General features: G+C 40.1%; 1 protein-coding gene across 1 annotated transcript in view; it reads left to right on the forward strand.

Moving 5' to 3' along the window:
- The window catches only part of tdrd1 (tudor domain containing 1), a 117,000-nt gene that overhangs the window by 48,160 nt on the left and 48,406 nt on the right, over window positions 1-20,434 (forward strand). The window contains exons 6-9 of the mRNA XM_059947904.1: window positions 1,452-1,554; window positions 2,796-2,850; window positions 9,890-9,991; window positions 20,007-20,189. Of these exons, the coding sequence (XP_059803887.1) occupies window positions 1,452-1,554; window positions 2,796-2,850; window positions 9,890-9,991; window positions 20,007-20,189 (443 nt within the window). The remainder of the gene's footprint in view (window positions 1-1,451; window positions 1,555-2,795; window positions 2,851-9,889; window positions 9,992-20,006; window positions 20,190-20,434) is intronic.

Raw genomic sequence — 20,434 nt, forward strand, 5'->3', positions numbered from 1 at the left:
TTTTTTTTAAATTACAGAAATACAGAAGAATGAGTCCAATATTGAGCTCAGAGACAGTGCCTTGAAGAAGTATTCAGCACCCATTATTTTCACATTATAATGTCTTATATTTTAAATTTTAAATATCGTGACCATTTGGTCCATAATGACAGGTGAGGAAGTGTTTAACTCTACAACTGTTTTATTGTGATAAACACAAAACAAACGGGGCACCATGACCCGGAGAGTGAACCCAACCGGTCTCACCAGATGGGAGAGGTGACTATCACACACCCCGGTTATAAATCCGGGTGACTCACAAATACACAAATGTATAACTGTATAAGCTAAAATGTTACAATAAATGAACTGGAACTTCCCACCATAGTCCCACAAAAGCATTTTAACACAAGAACAATAAACAGTACTGGCTATTAGGAATGCAAGGTAACACCACCTTACTGTAAAGTATGGTGGAGGTAGCATCATCCTAAGGGAGTGCTTTTCAGCAGCAGGGACTGGAAATCTGGTCAGCATTGATGGGAAGATGAATGCTGCTGAATAGAAATCCTGATAACCTCTGCCAGAATCCTTAAACTGGGGAGGATGTTAGTTCTTCAGCAGGACAAAAACCCAAAGCACATTGGCAGAGCAACCATGGAGTGGCTTCAGATGAAGAAAATTGAATCCCTTCAGTGGCTCAGTCAGAATCATGACCTTAACCCGATAAAACATCTCTGGCAATATGTCATGATTGCTTTCCATTGCCTTTCCCCAACTAACCTAGCACAGTTTGAACAGTTTTGCAAGGAGGAATGGGCAAATTTTGCTTCATCATGTTGTGCAAAGCTAAGGGACTTATCCAAAAGACTACTGTCTGTAATAGATGCGAGAAGTGGTTCAACTAAGTACTGAGCACAGTACTTATGAAAAACTAATGCTTTTGAATGGCTGACATTTGAATTTTTAGTTTTTCATGCTTACAAATTTCCCTTTTTCTGGGCTTTACTGAAAGGGGAAAAAGGAGCATGTAATTCACAAATAAAAGCTCTCAGGTTGATCAAAATCCCTGGTTATAATACTCATGTGAATGAAGAGTTGGGGGTGGAATACTTTTTCCAAGGCATTGTAAGTGATAAGGTAATAAAGTATTTGTGATGGTTTCAGGCGTATGGCATGAGGGCAATGGTTATGAAGAGTCTTAATGTTCATGTGATTGGGAGTTTAGCTATGACTCAAATTAGGAATTTGGCTACCAATAATTAGAAACACAGGTCATGGTGGGCTTTACGTATCCCAGCACTGGTGATGAAGTAGAGCAATGCTAGTCTATTTAAATATTGAATTTAATGCCATGTTTTTGGATGTGAGGTTGTTTTTGTAAAATTATGCTATTAAGTGTTTAATTATATGAAATTAGTGCATTTTTCTGCTTTTGAACTTTTTTGTCTTTTTTGCTAATTCTGTTTTAGGTTCAAATCAATGTTCACGGTGTAAGCAAGCATATTGTTCATTTAAGTGCCAGAAGACTGATTGGCCAGTTCACAGACTTCTTTGTAAACCTCCAAAGCCACTGTATGTGAAAATAATTCAACTATGACATTGCTACGCTTGCTTGTTCTTTAGAGTTAGTCAACTAAGATGTATTTGAGCACTGTTTTTGTGGTCAGGCAAGCTCATTTTGTATTGTAGACCAATGAATGAGATGTAATAAATCTGTATAGCTGTTAGAATCTGATAAATATTTTAAAATATAAATATCATGTGGTAGCTGTTTTTGTAGTACCTGGAAGTTGGGTGGCCGTGATTAACATAGACGAGAGACAGAGGTGAGGAACAAATAATGCAGCTGTTTATTTTGCTTCCAAGTAATCTACCTAGAATGCCCTCCCGTATTACATTCAATGCGTAACACACAGGGAAGCTTAACAGCAAAGTGTAAGGGTCAAAATACATATGAATATATATTAGTAGCAATATGTTGACACCATCTTCAGTAGATATTTTTTGAACTGCTGGGATGTGTATTTCTGATTTTAAAAGCTAGAGCGCATTTATTTCTCCAAGGAACAAACTGATGAATGCTTGTAATCAATTATTTTTAGGACAAAATTTCAAGTGTTTTTTTTTTAAAGATTAGACCTTTTTTATTTATATCCTACAAAGGTTGCATGTTGCGTTTACATCAAATAATGTTTAAATGATTCTGATAAACATTTGAAAATTTATTTTCTCTGTACCTTGTGCAGATAAATATGCTGCATAAGGTTATTAAAAATGTTCACTCAGGGTTGTGGGAATGTGGAATGAGCTACCAACACAAGTGGTGCATGTGCGCTTGATTTAAGAAATTTGGATAGGTACATGAATGGTAGGGATATGGAGGGCCATGATCCTGGTGCAGTTCGATGGGAGTAGGCTGTTTAAATAGTTTTGGCATGGACTAGATGGGTTGAATGGCCTGTTTCTGTGCTGCATTTTGAGAGCTTCTGATTTTCTGTAGAAAACTAAAGGATATGTTAAATTCTGCTCAGATCTTTTAGAATTGCTTTTTTTTTCATCTTGATACTTTTTTGTGTGTATTAAAATTCGAAACTACCCATAGTTTGTTCACTGACATGAGAATACCTTAATTCATTGATGTTAGGTTTTCTTTTAATTTATTCAAATATATTTTGATTAAATGCACTGCTGCAAAGCAAGTTGATGTTTGAAAGGAATATATAAAGCTCTGTTTTAGTTAAAATTATATTACATTTTGCAAATTAAACCTTCCTGTATATTAAATATAAACTTAACATTTTTTATTTTAATAGTAAACCTGAGGATCACCTGAGGTTACTCAAAGAAATGATGCTCCTGGACAACAAGGTGGTATAATTTTGTTAAATATTTTAATATGAATACAGAAGAATATTAACTAAGTCAATTAATTTATTTTATTTGTTGGAGTTCTTTGAAGAAGTAACAAGCAGGATAGAAAAGGTTGATGTTGTATACTTGGATTTTCAGAAGGCCTTTGACAAGGTGCCAAACCTAAGGCTGCTTGACAAGCTATGAGCCCATTGTATTACAGGAAAGATTTTAGCTTGGATAAAGCAGTGGCTGATGGGCAGGAAGCAGAGTGGGAATAAAGGGAGCCTTTTCCGATTGGCTGCTGGTGACTAGTGGTGTTCCATTGGTCTGTGTGGGACTGCTTTTTATGTGTCATGGACTTGGATGACAAAAATGATGCCTTTTGTGACAAAGTTTGCAGATGATTTGAAGATGGGTGGAAGGACAAGTAGTTTTGAGAAAGTAGGTACAGAAGGACTTAGATTAGGAGAATGGGCAAAGTAGCAGATAGAATACAGTTTCAGGAAGTATACAGTCATGCACTTTAGTGGAAGAAATAAAGGATAGACAGTTTTACAAATTGAGAGAAAATTTTAAGAATCTGAGGTGCAAAATGACTTGGGAGTCCTTGTGTAGGATTCCCTAAAGGTTAGCTTGCAGGTTGAATTGGTGGCGAGGAAGGCAAATGTGATGTGAGCACTCTTTTCAAGAGCTAGAATATAATAGCAAGGAAATAATGTTGAGGCTTTATAAGGCCCTGGTGAGGTCACATTTGGAGTATTGTGAGCAGTTTTGGGCCCATTATCAAAGAAAGGATGTGCTGTCATTGAAGAAAGTTGAAAGGAGGTTCATGTAAGTGATTCTGGGATTGAAAGGCTTGTCATGTGAAAAGTGTTTGGCTCTGGGCCTGTATTCACTGAAATTCAGAAGAATGAGGGGTGACCTAATTGAAACTTATTGAATGTTGAAAGGCCTTGAGAGTGGATGTGGAGAGGATGGTGAGGGAGTCTGTGACTTCCTCCCTATGGTGAGGGAGTCTTTGACCAGAGGATGCCAGTAGGGTTAGTGTTTTGCTCTGGATGTCAAATGTGGGAATCCTGGGAATCTTCCAGTCTCCCATATAACCACATTGGCACCAGGTGCACTGAGATGCAGCTCCTGATAGACCATATTTGGGATCTGGAGCTGCGGATCGATGAACTACAGCTTATTAGGGAGAGTGAACAAGAGATAGAGAGGAGCTACAGGGAGTTAGTCACCCTGAGGCTGCAGGAGTTAGATAAGTGGGTGACAGTCAGGGAAGTGAAGGGAAGAGCTCAGATAGACAGCACCCCTGTGGCCATCCCCCTCAATAATTGTTAACTCATTTTGGATGTGGTTGAAGGGGATGACCTGACAGAGGACAACTACAACGATTGGGTCTCTGACAATAAGCTTGGTTCAGTGGGCCAGAAGGAAAAGAGGTAGATGAGGAACAGACAGGAGATTCTGTCAGCCTGTTAGAGATACACGCATGGTGCGTTGCCTCCCAGGTGCCAGGATACGAGATGTCTCGGATCAGGTGCAGAGTATTCTGAAGGGAGGGGGTGAACAGCCAGATGTCTTGGTACACGTTGGTACCAATGACATAGGTAGAAAAAGAGAGGAGGTCCTGAAGGGAGATTTCAAGGAGTTAGGTAAGAAGCTGAAAAGCAGGACCTCTAGGGTAGTAATCTCAGGATTGCTGCCTGTGCCATGTGATAGCAAGTGCAAGAATAATGCACCTGATCATGCTAATGTGTGGCTGAGAGACTGGTGATAGGGGGCAGAGCTTTAGATTCCTGGATCATTGCGGCATCTTCTGGGGGAGGTATGACGTGTACAAAAAGGACCGGTTACACCTGAACCCAAAAGGGTCCAATATCCTACCAGGCACATTTAATAGAGGAGGGTTTAAACTAATCTGGCAGAGGGATGGGAATCAAAATGATAGGGTTGAGGAAGGGGAAAACTGAAATAAGTCAAAGAGATTATAGAAAGAATAGGCAGGAGATGAGGCTTAATCACAGCCAGTGGTATGAGTTGCAGAGCAATAGAGGTGTGGTGCAGTTAAAATAAAAAGCAACAAATACTGGACTGAAAGTGTTATATTTGAATTCACACAGCAAAAGGAATAAAATAGTCGTTCTTGAAATTCAGCTACAATTTGGCAAGTATGAAGTTGTGGCCATCTCTGAAACTTGGCTAAGGTTAGTAGGCAGAGGAGGTGATATGGCTCTGTATATAAGAAATGATACTAAATCATTAGAAAGAGATGACATGGGATCGGAAGGTGTAGAGTCACTATGGGTTGAGTTAAGAAATGGCAAGAGTAAAAGTTCCCTAATGGCAGTTGTATACAGGCTTCCAAACAGCAACCAGGATATGGATTACAAATTACAGCAGGAGATAGAAAAGGTATGTCAGAGAAGCAATGTCATGATAATTGTTAGGGATTTTAACATGAATGTGGCTTGGGAAAACCAGGTCAGTACTAGAGATCGAGAGAGAATTTGTAGAATGTCTAAGTGATGGCTTTTTAGAGCAGCTTATTGTTAAGCCTACTAGTGGATCGGCCGTGCTGGATTGGTTGCTGTGCAATGATCCAGAGGTGATAAGAGACCTTAAGGTTAAGGAACCCTTAGGGAACAGTGATCACAATATGATTGAGTTCCCATTGAAATGTGAGAGGGAAAAAATAAAATACAACGTGTTGGTATTTCAGTGGAATAAAGGAAATTACAATGACATGACAAGGGAACTGGCCAAAGTTGACTAGAAAGAAACATTTGTAAGAAGGACAGAGAGCAGCAATGGCTGGAGTTTCTGCAAAAATGAGGGAAGTGCAAGACAGAAATATTCCAAATAAGAAGAAATTTTCAAAGGGAAAATATACGGTTCATTGGCCTTCTTCAGTCATGGGATTGAGTTTGGGAACAGAGAGGTAATGTTGCAGCTCTATAGGACCTTGGTCAGACCCCACTTGGAGTACTGGTTCTAGTTGCCTCACTACAGGAAGGATGTGGAAACCATAGAAAGGGTACAGAGGAGATTTCCAAGGATGTCGCCTGGATTGGGGAACATGCCTTATCAGAATACGTTGAGTGTGGTGAACTACATATACCTGTCTGGACACTCCCCCTGCTGACTGCACCTGTGGCTCCTTCCACAGACCCCTGTATAAAGGCGATCAAGGCCTGAACCCGGCCTCTCAGTCTCCAGGATGTAGTATGGTGGTCACTCACTGTTTGTTCCTTCTTCCAGTCAATCAAAGCCGATATCTCGCTTTACGTCTCAGAGTGAGTTATTGATGGTGCATCATTGAGTGAACTCAGCCTTTTCTCCTTGGAGAGACTGAGTTTGAGAGGTGACCTGATAGAGATGTATAAGATGATGAGAGACATTGATTGGTTGGATAGTCAGAAGTTTTCTCCCAGGGCTGAAATGGCTAGCATGAGAGGGCACATTTCTAAGGTACTTGGAAGTAGGTCCAGAGGAGATGTCAGGGATAAGTTTTTTACGCAGAGAGTGGTGTGTGCGTAGAATGGGCTGCCGGCGACTGTGGTGGAGGCGGATACAATAGGGTCTTTTAAGAGACTCCTAGATAGGTACATGAGCTTGGAAAAATAGAGAGTTACGGGTAACCCAAGATAATTTCTAAGGTAAGGACGTGTTTGGCACAGCTTTGTCAGCTGAAGGGCTGCAGATTTTCTGTTTCTGTGTAAGAACGCTACTGTGGCTGACAAATGAAGTCAGAGCCAAAGTAAAAACAAAAGAGAGGGCATACAAGGAAGCCAGAGCTAGTGGGAAGATAGAGGAATGGGATGCTTATAAAAACTTGCAAAAGGAAACTAAGAGGTTCAATAGGAAGGAAAAGATGAATTATGAAAGGAAGCTGGCAACAAATATCAAAGACGATACTAAAAACTTTTTAACGTATATAATGAGTAAAAGATATAGGACCAATAGAAAATGACGCTGGAGATATTGTAATGAGAGATGCAGAGATGCCAGAGGAACTGAATGCGTAATTTGCATCAGTCTTCACAGTGGAAGTCGTCTGCAGTATACCAGACATTCAAGAGTGTCAGGGAAGTGAAGTATGTACAGTATAAATTGCAATTGAGAAATGCTCAGGAAGCTTAATGGACTGAGGGTGGATAGATCTCCTGGACCTGATAGAATGCACCCTCGGATTCTGAAGGAAATAGCTGGAGAGATCGCGGAGGCATTATGATGATCTTTCAAGAATCAATAGATTCTGACATTGTACCAGATGACTGGAAAATTGCCAGTGTTACTCCACTATTTAAGAAGGGTAGGAGGCAGTAGAAAGGAAACTATAGACCTGTTAGCCTGACATCAGTGGTTGGTAAGTTGGTGGAATCGATTGTTAGGGATGAGATTACAGAGTACCTGGAGGCACATAATAAGAAAGGCCAAAGCTGGCATGGTTTCCTGAAAGGAAAATCCTGCCTGACAAAACTGCAGCAATTCTTTGAGGAAATTATAAGCAGGGTAGACAAAGGAGGTGCAGCAGACGTGATATATTTGGATTTTCAGAAGGTCTTTGACAAGATGCTGCACTTGAAGCTGCTTAGCAAGATAAGAGCCCATGGAATTACAGGGAAGTTAATAGCATGGGTAAAACATTGGCTGGCCGGCAGAAAACAGTGGGAGTAAAGGGATCCGATTCTGGCTGGCTGCAGGTTACCAATGGAGTTCCACAGGGCTCTGTGTTGGGACCACTGCTTTTTATGATATATGTCAATGATTTGGACTACAGTATTAATAGATATGTGGCTAAATTTGCCAGTGATACAAAGATAGGTGGAGGAGCGGGTAGTGTTGAGGAAACAGAGCCTGCAGAGTGACTTAGGTAGTTTAGGGGAATAGGCAAAGAAGTGACAAATGAAATGCAGTGTTGGAAGTGTATGGTTATATACTTGGTGGAAGAAATAAACGGGCAGACTATTATTTAGATGGAAGAGGATTTAAAATGTAGAGATGTAAAGGGACTTGGGAGTCCTTGTGCAAGACACCCTAAAGGTTAACCTCCAGGTTGAGTTGGTTGTGAAGAAGGTGAATGCAATGTTGGCATTCATTTCTAGAGGTATAGAATATAAGAACAGGGATGTGATGTTGAGGCTCAGTGAGGCTCTCGTGAGACCACACTTGAGAGTATTGTGTGCAGTTTTGGAATCCTTATTTTAGAAAGGATATACTAACATTGGAGAGGGTTCAGAGAAGATTCATGAGAATGATTCCAGGAATGAAAGTGTTACCATATGAGGAATGTCTGGTAGGCTGTATTCCCTGGAGTTGAGGAGAATGAGGGGGGAAATCTCAGAAACATTCTGAATGTTAAAAAGCCTGAATAGATTAGATATGGCAAAGTTATTTTCCATGGTAGGGGATTCTAGGACAAGAGGGCACAACTTCAGGATTGAAGAATGTCCATTTAGAACTGAGGTGCAGAGAAATTACTTTAGTCAGAGGATGGTAAATCTGTGGAAGTTGTTGCCATGTGTGGCTGTGGAGGTCAAGTCATTGGGTATATCTAAAATAGAGATAGCTAAGTTCTTGATTAGCCAGGGCATCGAAGGGTATGGGGTGAAGGCAAGAGAGTGGGGATGACTGGAAGAATTGGATCAGACCATGATTGAATGGTGGAGCAGACTCGATGGGCTGAATGGCCCTTTTCTGCTTTTATATCTTATGATGCAGCGTCAGAATAGAACATAGAAAATCTACAGCATATTACAGGCCCTTTGGCCCACCATGTTGTGCTGGCCATGTAACCTACTCTAGAAGCTGCCTAGAATTTCCCTAACTTTTATAAACTACATGTACCTATCTAAGAGTCTCTGAAAAGACTCTATTGTATCCACCTTTGCTGGCAGTGCATTCTACGCACCAACCACTCTCTGTGTGGAAAAACATATCTCTACCATCCCCTTGTTTCTACTTCCAAGCACCTTAAAACTATGCCCCCTCGTGTTAGCCATTTCCATCCTGGGGGAACAAGCCTATGGCTATCCACAAGATCAATGCCTCTCATCATCTTATACGCCTCTATTCGGTCACCTCTCATCCTCTGTCGCTACAAGGAGAAAAGGACAAGTTCACTCAACCTCTACTCATAAGGTATGCTCTCCAATCCAGGCAACATTCTCATAAATCTCCTCTGTACTCTCTATAAACATCCACATCCTTCATGTGATGAGGTGACCAGAACTGAACACAGTTCTCCAAGTGGGGTCTATCTAAGGTCTTGATTAGCTGTAACAATAGAAGGGTGTCCTTTTTAGAACAGAGATAAAGAATTTCTTTAGCCAGAGAGGAGTGAATCTGGAATTTGTTGCTAAAGGCAGCTGTGGAGGCCAAGTTGATACTTTATTCCTTCACATTGTGTGGTGAGTATATGGAAGGTGCTGTCAGAAGAAGTGGGTACAATTAGGGCATTTAAAAGGCATTTGGACAGTTGCACGGTTGGGAAACGTTTGGATTGATGTGGGCCAGTTACAGGGAAATAGAATGAGCTAAGTGAAATTCAAACAAAGCAGGAACTCTCAAATTTGGTTGGCATTGGTGAGTTGCTTTGAAGGGATGCATAGTCCTGACTCTAAACAGTACAAGTTGTTAAAACAGTTTTTTCTTTAGAAATGTAGCCTGAATGTTTCCTAAACCTTATTTTGAAGTATTTGCTTAAAGAAACCAACAGTTACACATTGAAGAACAGTTTATTTAAACTTGAAAATAATTTTGAATGAGTTAACGTAAAAATTATCCTAGACAGATTGAGTGATAATAAAGCAATCTTATTGATAAAGAAATTATTGTGACATAACTGTGAAGAAATTTTTTTGTCATAATGAAAATGAATAAGCTTCAGGCAGTCAATACCGAAGGCCAGGAAGGTTTACATTTTGGCTTGAATATTCTGAGATTGTCCTAAATGTAAAACTTTGTTGTAATAAAAACATCAATTAGCAGGAGATAAAATAGTAAAAGAATGCATTGTGGTCTATCATTCAATTAACCTGTAAATTTTTAGCAGGCTAAATCTTCTCAGTGCATAAAAACCAAGAACATGGCAAAAAAAATTAAGTTAAATGACCTGAGATTCAAAGAATTGCCAAAGGAATCAAAGTTGCAGGTAAATATTCTTCCTGTTTGCCAACTGTTACTATGGTTTGATTATCTTTTCCCTGTCATTTTGCATTTCCACACTTAAAATTAAAGATCTGTATTTGCATCTGCATTTTAGATTTTGTCCATGATCTGGAAGAATTGTTTCCTATGCCAAATTTAGTTTGTTTTGGAGGTAAAATTATTTTGGTCTCCTGCAAGAACATTGACTACAGTGTTATCAAATGATTATTAGAATAAGAAATAAAATTTGTATGTAGTAGAATAAGGCCTGTAGTAGCCATGTATTTGTTTTTGGTCTGTCTGTTTTGTATGTTGTGCTGTGTGTTTATTATGAGTAATTTGTCATGTGGGTTGGGGTGTGGTAGAAGGAAATGAGTATCATTATGTGTTGTTTGTTTTAGTTGTTCAGTTTAGTCCAGTCTAGGGGGGATGAGCCCTTGTTTTTTGTTGACCGTTAATTATGCTAACTTCACTTTTGCTATATCGCTAATTCTAGTTTTGATTTTTGTTGCTATAAGATCATATTCGTCTTTGCTGGTTTCACAATAAAGGATCAAACATACTTTTTTTTTATTTGGATCTTCGTTATTTTGAAAGCACATCATACAGGATCAACTCTTGTGCTCAGTTTCTCAGCTGTCTTGGTTTGCTTTCAAGTAATTGCTACAGTTTGTCTCCCAAAAAAAATTACACCAAATGAACACCTGTCTACGGCAAAGGCTTACTTTGGACCTGTTGGTGAAATTGAAATTACAACACAGAGCCTGCACATTGGCAACCCCAGCAGCTTGCGATAGGTTTGTCTGGGACCTTCTGTTGATACATATTGTGTATTTGTGGTTTGAACACAGTTTTGAATGGTAAGCGCTGCTTGCCCATTGGGGACCATTACTCATTTGCATGGTGTTTGCCTGAGTGTTTGTCATTTTATTTTATTGAATTGTTGAAGTGTTCCTCCAGTAGCTAACATTTGAATTGAACACTGTTTGGTCTGTTTGAAGTGCTGTGGATGTGCAGACAGTTTGTTTGCTACGTTTATTGAAAGGCATGCCACTGGTGCATTTTGCTCTGCAGGCAACAGTTAATTGTGAGTGGCACAATAAGGCAAAACTAACAGGAGTGAATCAAAGCATGGAACTGTCATCAGTAGCCCTCAAGTTGGGGTTTGCAAAAGAGAAACTTATTTTGAAAGCTTTGGTAGAATCAAAGTTGTCAAACAGAGTATGAAACAAGTATGTACAAAATTAAAGGGTTAATACTATCAATTAAGGTCCCTTTAGGGAAATGAGGAAAATGCCTTAAATGCAATCCCATTTTGAGGACTTGACAAATCTCTGTGAAGCTGTTGCTAAGCAACATTGATTTTTATCTCATTACTGCTCAAGGTTGAGCAGGGAAAACAAAACAAATGTTCTCTCAAACATTGAATGCCTTAGTATTGCACTCGGAGGATGTGAAACACTGGTGAGCACAAACATGTTATATTGAAGGTCGTTGCTGCAACAAGTGAATGTATCTCATTTTCCATCAGACGATGTTTCTCGGTCCAAAGCATATATTGACCACTCATATAGCAGAGGACCCAACAGATGTAAACACAGGTAGCAGTGTGTCAAATGTCAGCGCTCGAAGGTTCTGCTGCAGGATGAGCATCATCTTTATTTAATAGCACCTCTGCACACATTGAATAGGGGTTGATTTAGCTGTATTAATCACACATCAACAATTAAGGACAAATATGCACTGGAAGAACAAGAGGAACAGCTACGGAAAGGGAAGGAGCACTAAGTTGGAGGAAGAAATTGTGGCACAGGTGGCCAAAGTTAATGTGCTAAGGGCTTCAAGTGTGGCAGATGCTAAAACTGCTCCAGCAGGACAGTCTTATGGTGTGAGTTCCTATGTTAGACCATAAGATACAAGAGAAGAATTAAACCATTGGCCCATTGAGTCTGCTCCACTATTTCATCATAGTTGATCCATTTCCCTCTGAATCTCAATTTCCTACCTCCTCCCCCATATCCCTTCAGGCCCTGCCTAATCAAGAATCTACCAGCCTTTCTCTTGAATATACCCAATGACTCGGCAACAAATTCCACAGGTTCACCACTGTCTGGCTAAAGAAGTTCCGCCATCTCCATTCCAAAAGGACGGTCTTCTATTCTGTGACTGTCCCCTCTGGTCTTGAACTCCTCCACCATAGGAAACACCTCCACTCTATCAATGCCTTTCAATGTTCAATAGATTTCAGTGAGATTGCCATAGTGAGTATAGACCTTTAATCTGGTTAAGATTTCTACTGCTATTCTGTGAGGTAGTTTATATGAGCAGTTTTCTGTAAAAGCAGTGCACCATGCTGGAAAATGTTTTGGCTTTGGCTAAGATAAGGAGTCATGTTGTCCAACTTATGAATGTGTATCAGCACAAGGGAAGAAGCTTCTAGAGAGAGCAGGGCAGAGTGTTTTTATGACAGGCAGTAGTCTGGTTTGGGGTCTTTTGGCGGGAGCTGCGGAGCACAAGGGAAGGTGCCGCAGAATGTCGTTGGAAGGAGAGTCACAGTGCTTTGTGCAGATGAATTCTTCCAAGGAGGAAGGGCCAATACTCCTGAGAGAGCCAGTTCATTCAAGATGGTCTTCAGGGGCATTTCAGAAGGTGGTGGGTGCTTTCATGCAGACCGTGGGTTCAGCACATGAGTACAGAGATACCACACACCTCCCCCCACGACTATTCCAGTATGAGCTCCAACATTATGTGCACATTAGGCTAGTTTACTGTAATAGGCCCCTTTTCTTTTTCTGCCACTGTTTATTAAAGGTGAAATTTGGTAAATGTACTTTGTAATTTTATGCTGGTGTAAGATCTGTCATTTCTAGACTACCAGTAGCTGTGTATGGACAGTAGTTCATTCACTCAAATTGATTTTCCTTTAATTGGAACATCAAGACCTTCCTGTTTGGTTGAACTCCAAATCATACCAAACCTTGATTATATATTGTATATGAAAGCTGGCCTTCTCACCGCTGAATTGCATGGCTGTTAGCAGAGTTAGCTAATGAGCAAAGTCTTACACGAGTCCCAGTGAGAGGGTTATGTCTGGAATCATTTTCATGCTCCTCCTTTGAACCTTCTCCATTTTTAGCACATCTTTTCTAAGACATGAGGCCCAAAACTGCTCACAGTACTCCAAATGAGGCCTTGCCAGTGCCTTTTAAAGCCTCAACATTACATCCTTGCTTTTATATTCTAGTCCTCTTGAAATGAATGCTAACATTGCACTTGCCTTCCTCATCACTGACTCAACCTGCAAATTAACCTTTAGGGAATCTGCAAAGTTGCTTTGCGCCTCAGACTATTGAATTTTCTCTCCATTTAGGAAATAGTCTACCCTTTTATTTTTTCTACCAAAATGTGTGATCCTGCACTTTCTGACAGTATTCCATCTGCCACTATTTTGCCCATTCTCCTAATTTAAGTCCTTCTGCCACCTCCCTGCTTCCTCAACACTGCATGCCCCTCCACCTATCTTTGTATCAACTGCACACTTGGCCATAAAGTCATCAATTCTGTTTCCAAATCATTGGTATATAACGTAAAATGATTGGTTCCAACACAGACCCTGTGCATCATTGCTAGTTACTGGCAGCCAACCAGAAAAGGTTCCCTTCATACTCAATATTTGCCTCCTGCCAATTATCCAATGCTCTAGCCATACTAGAATCTTTCCTGTAATACCATGGGCTCTTGTTAAGCAGCCTCGTGTGGCATCCTGTCAAAGGCCTTCCAACAGATAAGTCAGGTAAAATTTTCTGTTAAGTAAACCATGCTGAATATGGCCTATTTTATAATGTACCTCCAAGTACACCGAAACCACATACTTAACAATTGACTCCAACATCTTCCCAACTATTAAGATTGGACTAACTCATCTATGATTTCATTTCTTATGCCTCTCTCCCTTCTCTTGTCAGCACAGTTGTGTTATCTTGTCTTTAGACTACTACTTGTTTGGGATGTAGCTATTCTGTGCCTTCCAAATTGCTCCCAGAAGTTGCAGCCATTGCTGCTCAGCTGTCATCTCTCACGTTAACTTCCAGTCAATCTCGTACAATTTCCCTCTCATGCCCCTTTACTCCACTGTAGTATTGATGCATCTCACTTTAAACTCTCCTCAAATTACAGGTTAAATTCATCATTTTATGATCACTTCCCCTAGTGGGCTTAACTATGAGCTGCTCTGAAAAGCCATCTCATAGGCATTCTACAAATTCCCCTTCTTGGGTGAGTACCAACCTGATTTTCCCCTATCTGCCTGCATATTTAAATCCCCCTTGACTATCGTGACATTGCCCTTTTGACATACATTTTCTATCTCTTGTTGTAATTTGTAGGCCGCATCATTTCAACTGTTTGAAGGTCTGTTTACAACTCCTAGCAGGGTCTTTTTACCCTTGCAGTTTCTTGGTTCTATTCACAATGATGCTACACCATCTATGCTATGTCATTTCTTTCTAATGATTTGATTTAATTTCTTACCACTTTCTTTGCCTTGCTGCCTGTCCTTTTGATGCATTGTGTATCCTTGGATGTTATGCTCCCAGCTATAATTTTCTTTCATCCATAATTCAGTGATGCCAGAAATGTTGTGCATGCAAATCTGTAACTGTGCTACCTCATCTACCTTATTCCATATACTGAGTGCATTCAAATATAACACCTTCAATGTTGTATTCATCATTCTTTTTGATTTTGCATTGCAAGTCATCCTGTCTGCTGCAGTTTTGCCCTATCATCAGCCTCTCCTTGCTAGCAGTCTCACTGTGCACTCACTATGCACTACTGCTGTTTGTAAACCAACTACCCCATCCTCTGCACAATCACTCTGCACCATCCCCCTGCCAAATTAGTTTAAACCCTCCCAAACAGCTCTAGCAGATGTTCCTCCAAGGATATTGGTCCCTCTTGGCTTCAGATGCAACATCCCTTTTGAAAAGGCACAGGAAAAGAAATACGCTCAATATCAATGTTAATTCATTTGTTTCTCAATTGCCTGAAACACAGAAACATAGAAAACCTACAGCACAATACTGACCCTTTGGCCCACAAAGCTGTGCCGAACATGTCATTACCTTAGAAGATACCTAGGGTTTACCCATAGCCCTCTATTTTTCTAAGCTCCATGTACCTATCCAGGAGTCTCTTAAAAGACCCTATCGTATCCGCCTCCACCACTGTCACAGGCAGCCCATTCCACACACTCACCACTCTGCATTTTTTTAAAAAGAATACAAACTTACCCCGACATCTCTGTACCTACTTCCAAGCACCCTTAAAACGGCCCTTTTGTGCTAGCCATTTCAGCGCTGGGAAAATGCCTTTAACTATCCACACAATCAATGCCTCTCATCATCTTCTATCAGGTCACCTCTCATCCTCCATTGCTCCAAGGAGTAAAGGCTGAGTTCACCCAACCTATTTTCATAATGCATGCTCCCCAAACCAGTCAGCATCCTTGTAGATCACCTCTGCACCCTTTCTATGATTTCCACATCATTTCTGTACTGAGGCAACCAGAACTGAGCACAGTACTCCAAGAGGGGTCTGACCAGGTTCCTATGCAGTTACCCTCGCCAATGTTATGGTAAAGGAGATAGAATTGTGATCACTATCTCCAGAATACTCTCCCACTGAGAGATCTGACACCTGACCAGATTAATTTCCCAATACCAGATCAAGTACAGCCTCTCTTGTAGGCTTATTTACATATTGTGTCAAGAAACCTTCCTGAAGACACCTAATAAACCCCACCCCATCTAAACCCTTCACTCTAGGGAGATGCTAAGCAATACTTGGGGAAATTAAAATCTCAACAACACTGTTATTACTACACCTTTCCAGAATCTGTCTCCCTATCTGCTCCATGAGCAAGACTTCTAAGAGGTAGTTTAGGGTATTTCCTCTCAGCCTGCACTAAGAGCCTCTCTGAATCTGCCATATTCAACAGCTCAAAGGGCTCATTTAGAGTCTGGAAACACTTTTTTTCAGATAATAGAGGTCAAAATAGTAGTATTGATAATATGAAAAAGAAAAATGAAATAACAGCCTTATTAACACAGCAATAGCGCATTTCATCTTTGCCAAAAGGAGAGATTCAAATCTTCTATGGCCATTCCTTGCAGTATCATGCATTCATGAAGGCTTTTGAAAACAGTGTTGAAGTCTATACTGACAGCCATAGTCAGTATTTCTTATTTCCTTGAATAGCACGTTAAGGTTTACCCTAGATAACTTGTCAGGAGTTGCCAGCAAGTCAACTCTAAGAAAAGTTATGTCAGCGCTTTGCTATATTGTTTCAGTGAACAGAAAATTAATTCTGCCCTACATGCAGAAGGTTCTCTTTTGGGTATATCTATCAAATCTGAAGACGTGAAAGCTCTGCAAAACTGATATAATGCCATGGAAGAACTGCAGTCCAAGCTGGACATGCTTGCCAATAAATGGAAAACAGTGGTCTTTGAAAGAAAGGCACAACTGTAAAACTACTTTTGCTGACATTATTGATTTTTTTTGAAAGGTGAGTACAGATTTCTGCAGACTTGGTATTCGGGAATACAGAATTGCTCCACCACCAGCAAATGGTCAAGGTGTGAACAGGATTAAGCCACAACTTCATTCTAAGGCTAAAGGAAACAGTTGTGCCACTACAGTGGCCAGAGAAGTAAAGCAAAAACTGAACCTGAAGCTAATGAAAGGGAAATTGTCTTGTTAGCCAAAGGGGTTCCTCTGTTCTGTGAGGATGAACACATTGGATTCTTGTCCTCAGCTGGAGCAAAGTGCTCTTAGTGAGATGATTGCCTTCCTAAAGAAAATGGTGTCTGTTTTGGCTGTTTATGTAGAGTGCACATCAGCAAGGATAAAGAAGCGTCTTTCATGCAAGGTATGCAGCGGCAAGCAACTTGCACGTACTTCATGCTCACTCTGATTAAAAAAAGGGTGCAGTCTCAAAACAAGCCATGAAAGAATCACTCACAACAATCTTTCATGGGATGGCAATCTTGATTGTGAACTTCCCATAATTCCAGTACAAGTTAAGTCTAAGAAGGGTAACAAAACAGTGGTTACTTACGTTTTCCTAGATCAAGGGAGTACAGCAGTTTTCTGTACAGTGGGCCTCATGAACAAGCGCAACCTCAAGGAAAAAGACATGAATTCTCTTGCGCACTATGGGTCAAGTGAAAGTCATGAGTAGCTACATTGTTTCAGCATTGGAAGTGGCTGTCTTTAGTGAAAACTATTGTATGCACGGGCAAGTATAGTATCCCTGTCCAGGGAGGAAACATTCTCATCAGAGGGATCTCCAGGGATAGTCTTACTTAAGACATGTCCATTTGCCAGAGATTGATTCAGAAATTGAGCTGCTGTTTGGAATGAATGTGCCTTAAGTATTGGAGTTGTTGCAAGTGATTTGCAGTGTTAATAATGGGCCTTAAGCAATTGGAACCATATTGGGTTGGATTGTGAATGGACCATCATCAAAGGAGATGATGGGAAAGACGGATAGCAGCAGTTCAAGGCAGACTTCTTTGAATGCAGTCAAGATGAACAACCTGGTTTGTCAAAAGAAGTCCAAAAGTTCATAGAGCTGGTTACGAATGCTGCAGAACTGTTGGATGTCCACTATCAGATTGGTTTACCTTTGAGAAAAGAGGTTAATCTGCCAATTAACAGGAAGATTGATGAACTGTGTGTTCTAAATCTAAGGAAGAGATTTAAGGATTTGTAATTTCACACTGACTGCACAGCTTTCATGGAAGATGTCATTTCCAGAGGTTATGCGGAAAGAGTGCCAGCAGAGGATCTGGAATGTGGTGATAGGGAAGTTTAGTACATTCCACTTCATGGTATTTACCTCCCTAGAAAAGTGAATCTTTATCATGTATTTAACTGTGGAACCATGTTCAGGGAATATCAATTGATGCTCAGCTTTTACTTGGCCCAAATTTTACTAGCTCACTGATTGGAGTCATAACCAGATTCAAAAAAGAATGGTAATCATAGCAGATATTAAATCAATGTTTCATCAGGTTAAGATATCAGCAGAAGATGCAGATCTGCTGGGGTTTCTCTATTGGCCTGATAGTGACTTCAGTCAAGATATGGTGAACTTTAGAATGGAGGTACATCTTGTTGGAGCAATTTTATCTTCGAGCTGTGCCAACTTTGCTCTTAAGAAATGCACAGAGGACAATGACAATGAAGAACAGTTCAGCTGTGAGGTAGTGGATAAGATTTTCAATTGCTTCTGTGTTGAAGCCTGTTTTGGGTCAGTGTCCTTTGAAGAAGCAGTGTCTCTATCATGACCTGGTATCCATTTGTGCTAAAGGCAGCTTTCATCTTTCAAAATGGATAAACAGACAGTGCTGTTAGAAGAGCAAAAAGTGAAAAATGAAGGATTTGGATCAAGACACTCCTTCAGTGGAGAGACTACTGCACACACGATGGTGCATTCAGTCTGATGCTCTCAAGTTTAAGATTATAATCTGAAATAGACCACTCACTAGAAGGGGACTCCTCTCTATTATTAGTTCCATTTATTATCCTTAAGTAATCTTAAGTCTGGTGGTGCCAAGATTCTACAAGATCTATGTAAGAAAGAATTTGGCTGGGATGACACTGTACCTACATCAGTTGTTCATGAGTGAACACGCTAGGTGGAAGAACTGTCAGTTGGAAGACTTCAAAGTTGTTAAATGTTTGAAACCCCTGGATTTTGGAAAGTTGTTGCTGCACGGTTACACCACTTTACTGATATAAGCGAAGATGGCTATTGAGAAATGATCTACCCATTGCATAACATGTGCGTTCGGCTGCACGGCGCTCTTGTCATGGGAACATCTAGGGTAACTCCGTTGAAGTTGGTTTCCATCTCTCATTCGGAGCTTATCGCTGCTAAGATGGCAAGCCTTAAGGAAACATTGTTGGTGAAGTATTTGCACGTTCAGCTTCATGACTCAAGTTTTTTGGACTAAGTACTTCTGTGCTGAAATATATCAAGAATGAAACTTCCAGATTCTGAACCTTGGTTCCAAGCAATTTCAGAAAATCTTAAGGTCTCACAAGCTTCTCAGTGGAGTTATGTAAACACTTCAAGCAACTGGGCAAATGTGGAGTTTGGAGGATTAAAGATGAAAACATTCCTGAAGAATGAAACACGGGTGTCAGGGTCTCAGTATCTTCAGCCTGAAAGGGAGTGGTTTGTGAATCAAACTGCTAATTGATCTGGAAGTCAAGATGGCTGTTAAAGAATGCCATGCAGATTGAAGAGGTGGAGGACGCGGTAACACACATGACCCATCGGTCTCATCCTAGAGCCATTTGAAGAAGATAGTGGTCTAGATTCTTGGATTTTAAACTGCTCTTGTTTCCTAGTCAGAAAAGGAGGCAATTGAACATTGCTCTTGCTCAGTCTGACTTGGATGGAGAACATCAAGGCTATTCTTTGGAAATGGAGATTGAAAAGGCTAAAGGCCAGTCTGGTTGAGGTTGTCTCTCAGTGGAAGAACCGTGGTTTGATTATCCTAGGTTTCCAACTAGTTTAACTGTTAAAACTCTCAATGGGGTGTCTATGATAATATCTTTCAACGGCATTGCTGATAAATAAAAAGTTTTCTTGCCATCATAGGGCCATGACCTGTGTTAGAACCTGTTGAGAAATTCTTGGTTTGTCCGCTAATGTAGATGTTTAAAACTTTAAATAGCATTAGTTCAAACAACATCTTTGCCATCTTTCAGCCTCACCCACCTGAATATGAAAGCATTTTATTCCAGCTAATTTTATTTTGCTTTTCTCTAATCCTTAAGGATTCAATGCAATTGGGGCAATTAAAGTAATCTTGCAGTTTTGCTAACATTCTTATTGAGTTGTGCTTGTGCACTGTATTTGAAACTTAACCAGAGATTGCATTTCTCATGAAGTATAGTATATTGAGATGTTGAAAGATTTTTTATTATTTTAATTCTTCTAGGTTGTTGTTACAGAATTCAAAGACCCAACTGAGTTTTATGTGCAAGTTCTCACTCCAGAAAATTTTGAGACTTTAAGAACAATTGACTTATCACTCGTGGAGGTGTTTGCCAATATGAATCACCTGGATGACTACATACCAGATGAAGGAGAAATATGTGCAGCAAAATTTTCAAGGGATCAGGTAAAAGGAACACTAATCTACAGATATAAAATAGGGCCAAAACTTTTATTAGATTCAAAACTAAGGCTGTTATTTGAAGACATGTATTTAACAACTGAGCTTGTTAATTGATGTTTGTAGGAAGTAGTGAGGGTGAAGGGTGTGATGATTACTTGGTAACATTTGGGTAATGCTTTTGTAAAATATTTGAAGTATTTTAAATTAGTGAAGTTTATGGAATTGTTTTGGACTTCTGAAGATTATAA

The sequence above is a fragment of the Hypanus sabinus genome, chromosome 22 (genome assembly GCF_030144855.1).
Source record: "Hypanus sabinus isolate sHypSab1 chromosome 22, sHypSab1.hap1, whole genome shotgun sequence".
Taxonomy (NCBI): Eukaryota; Metazoa; Chordata; class Chondrichthyes; order Myliobatiformes; family Dasyatidae; genus Hypanus; species Hypanus sabinus.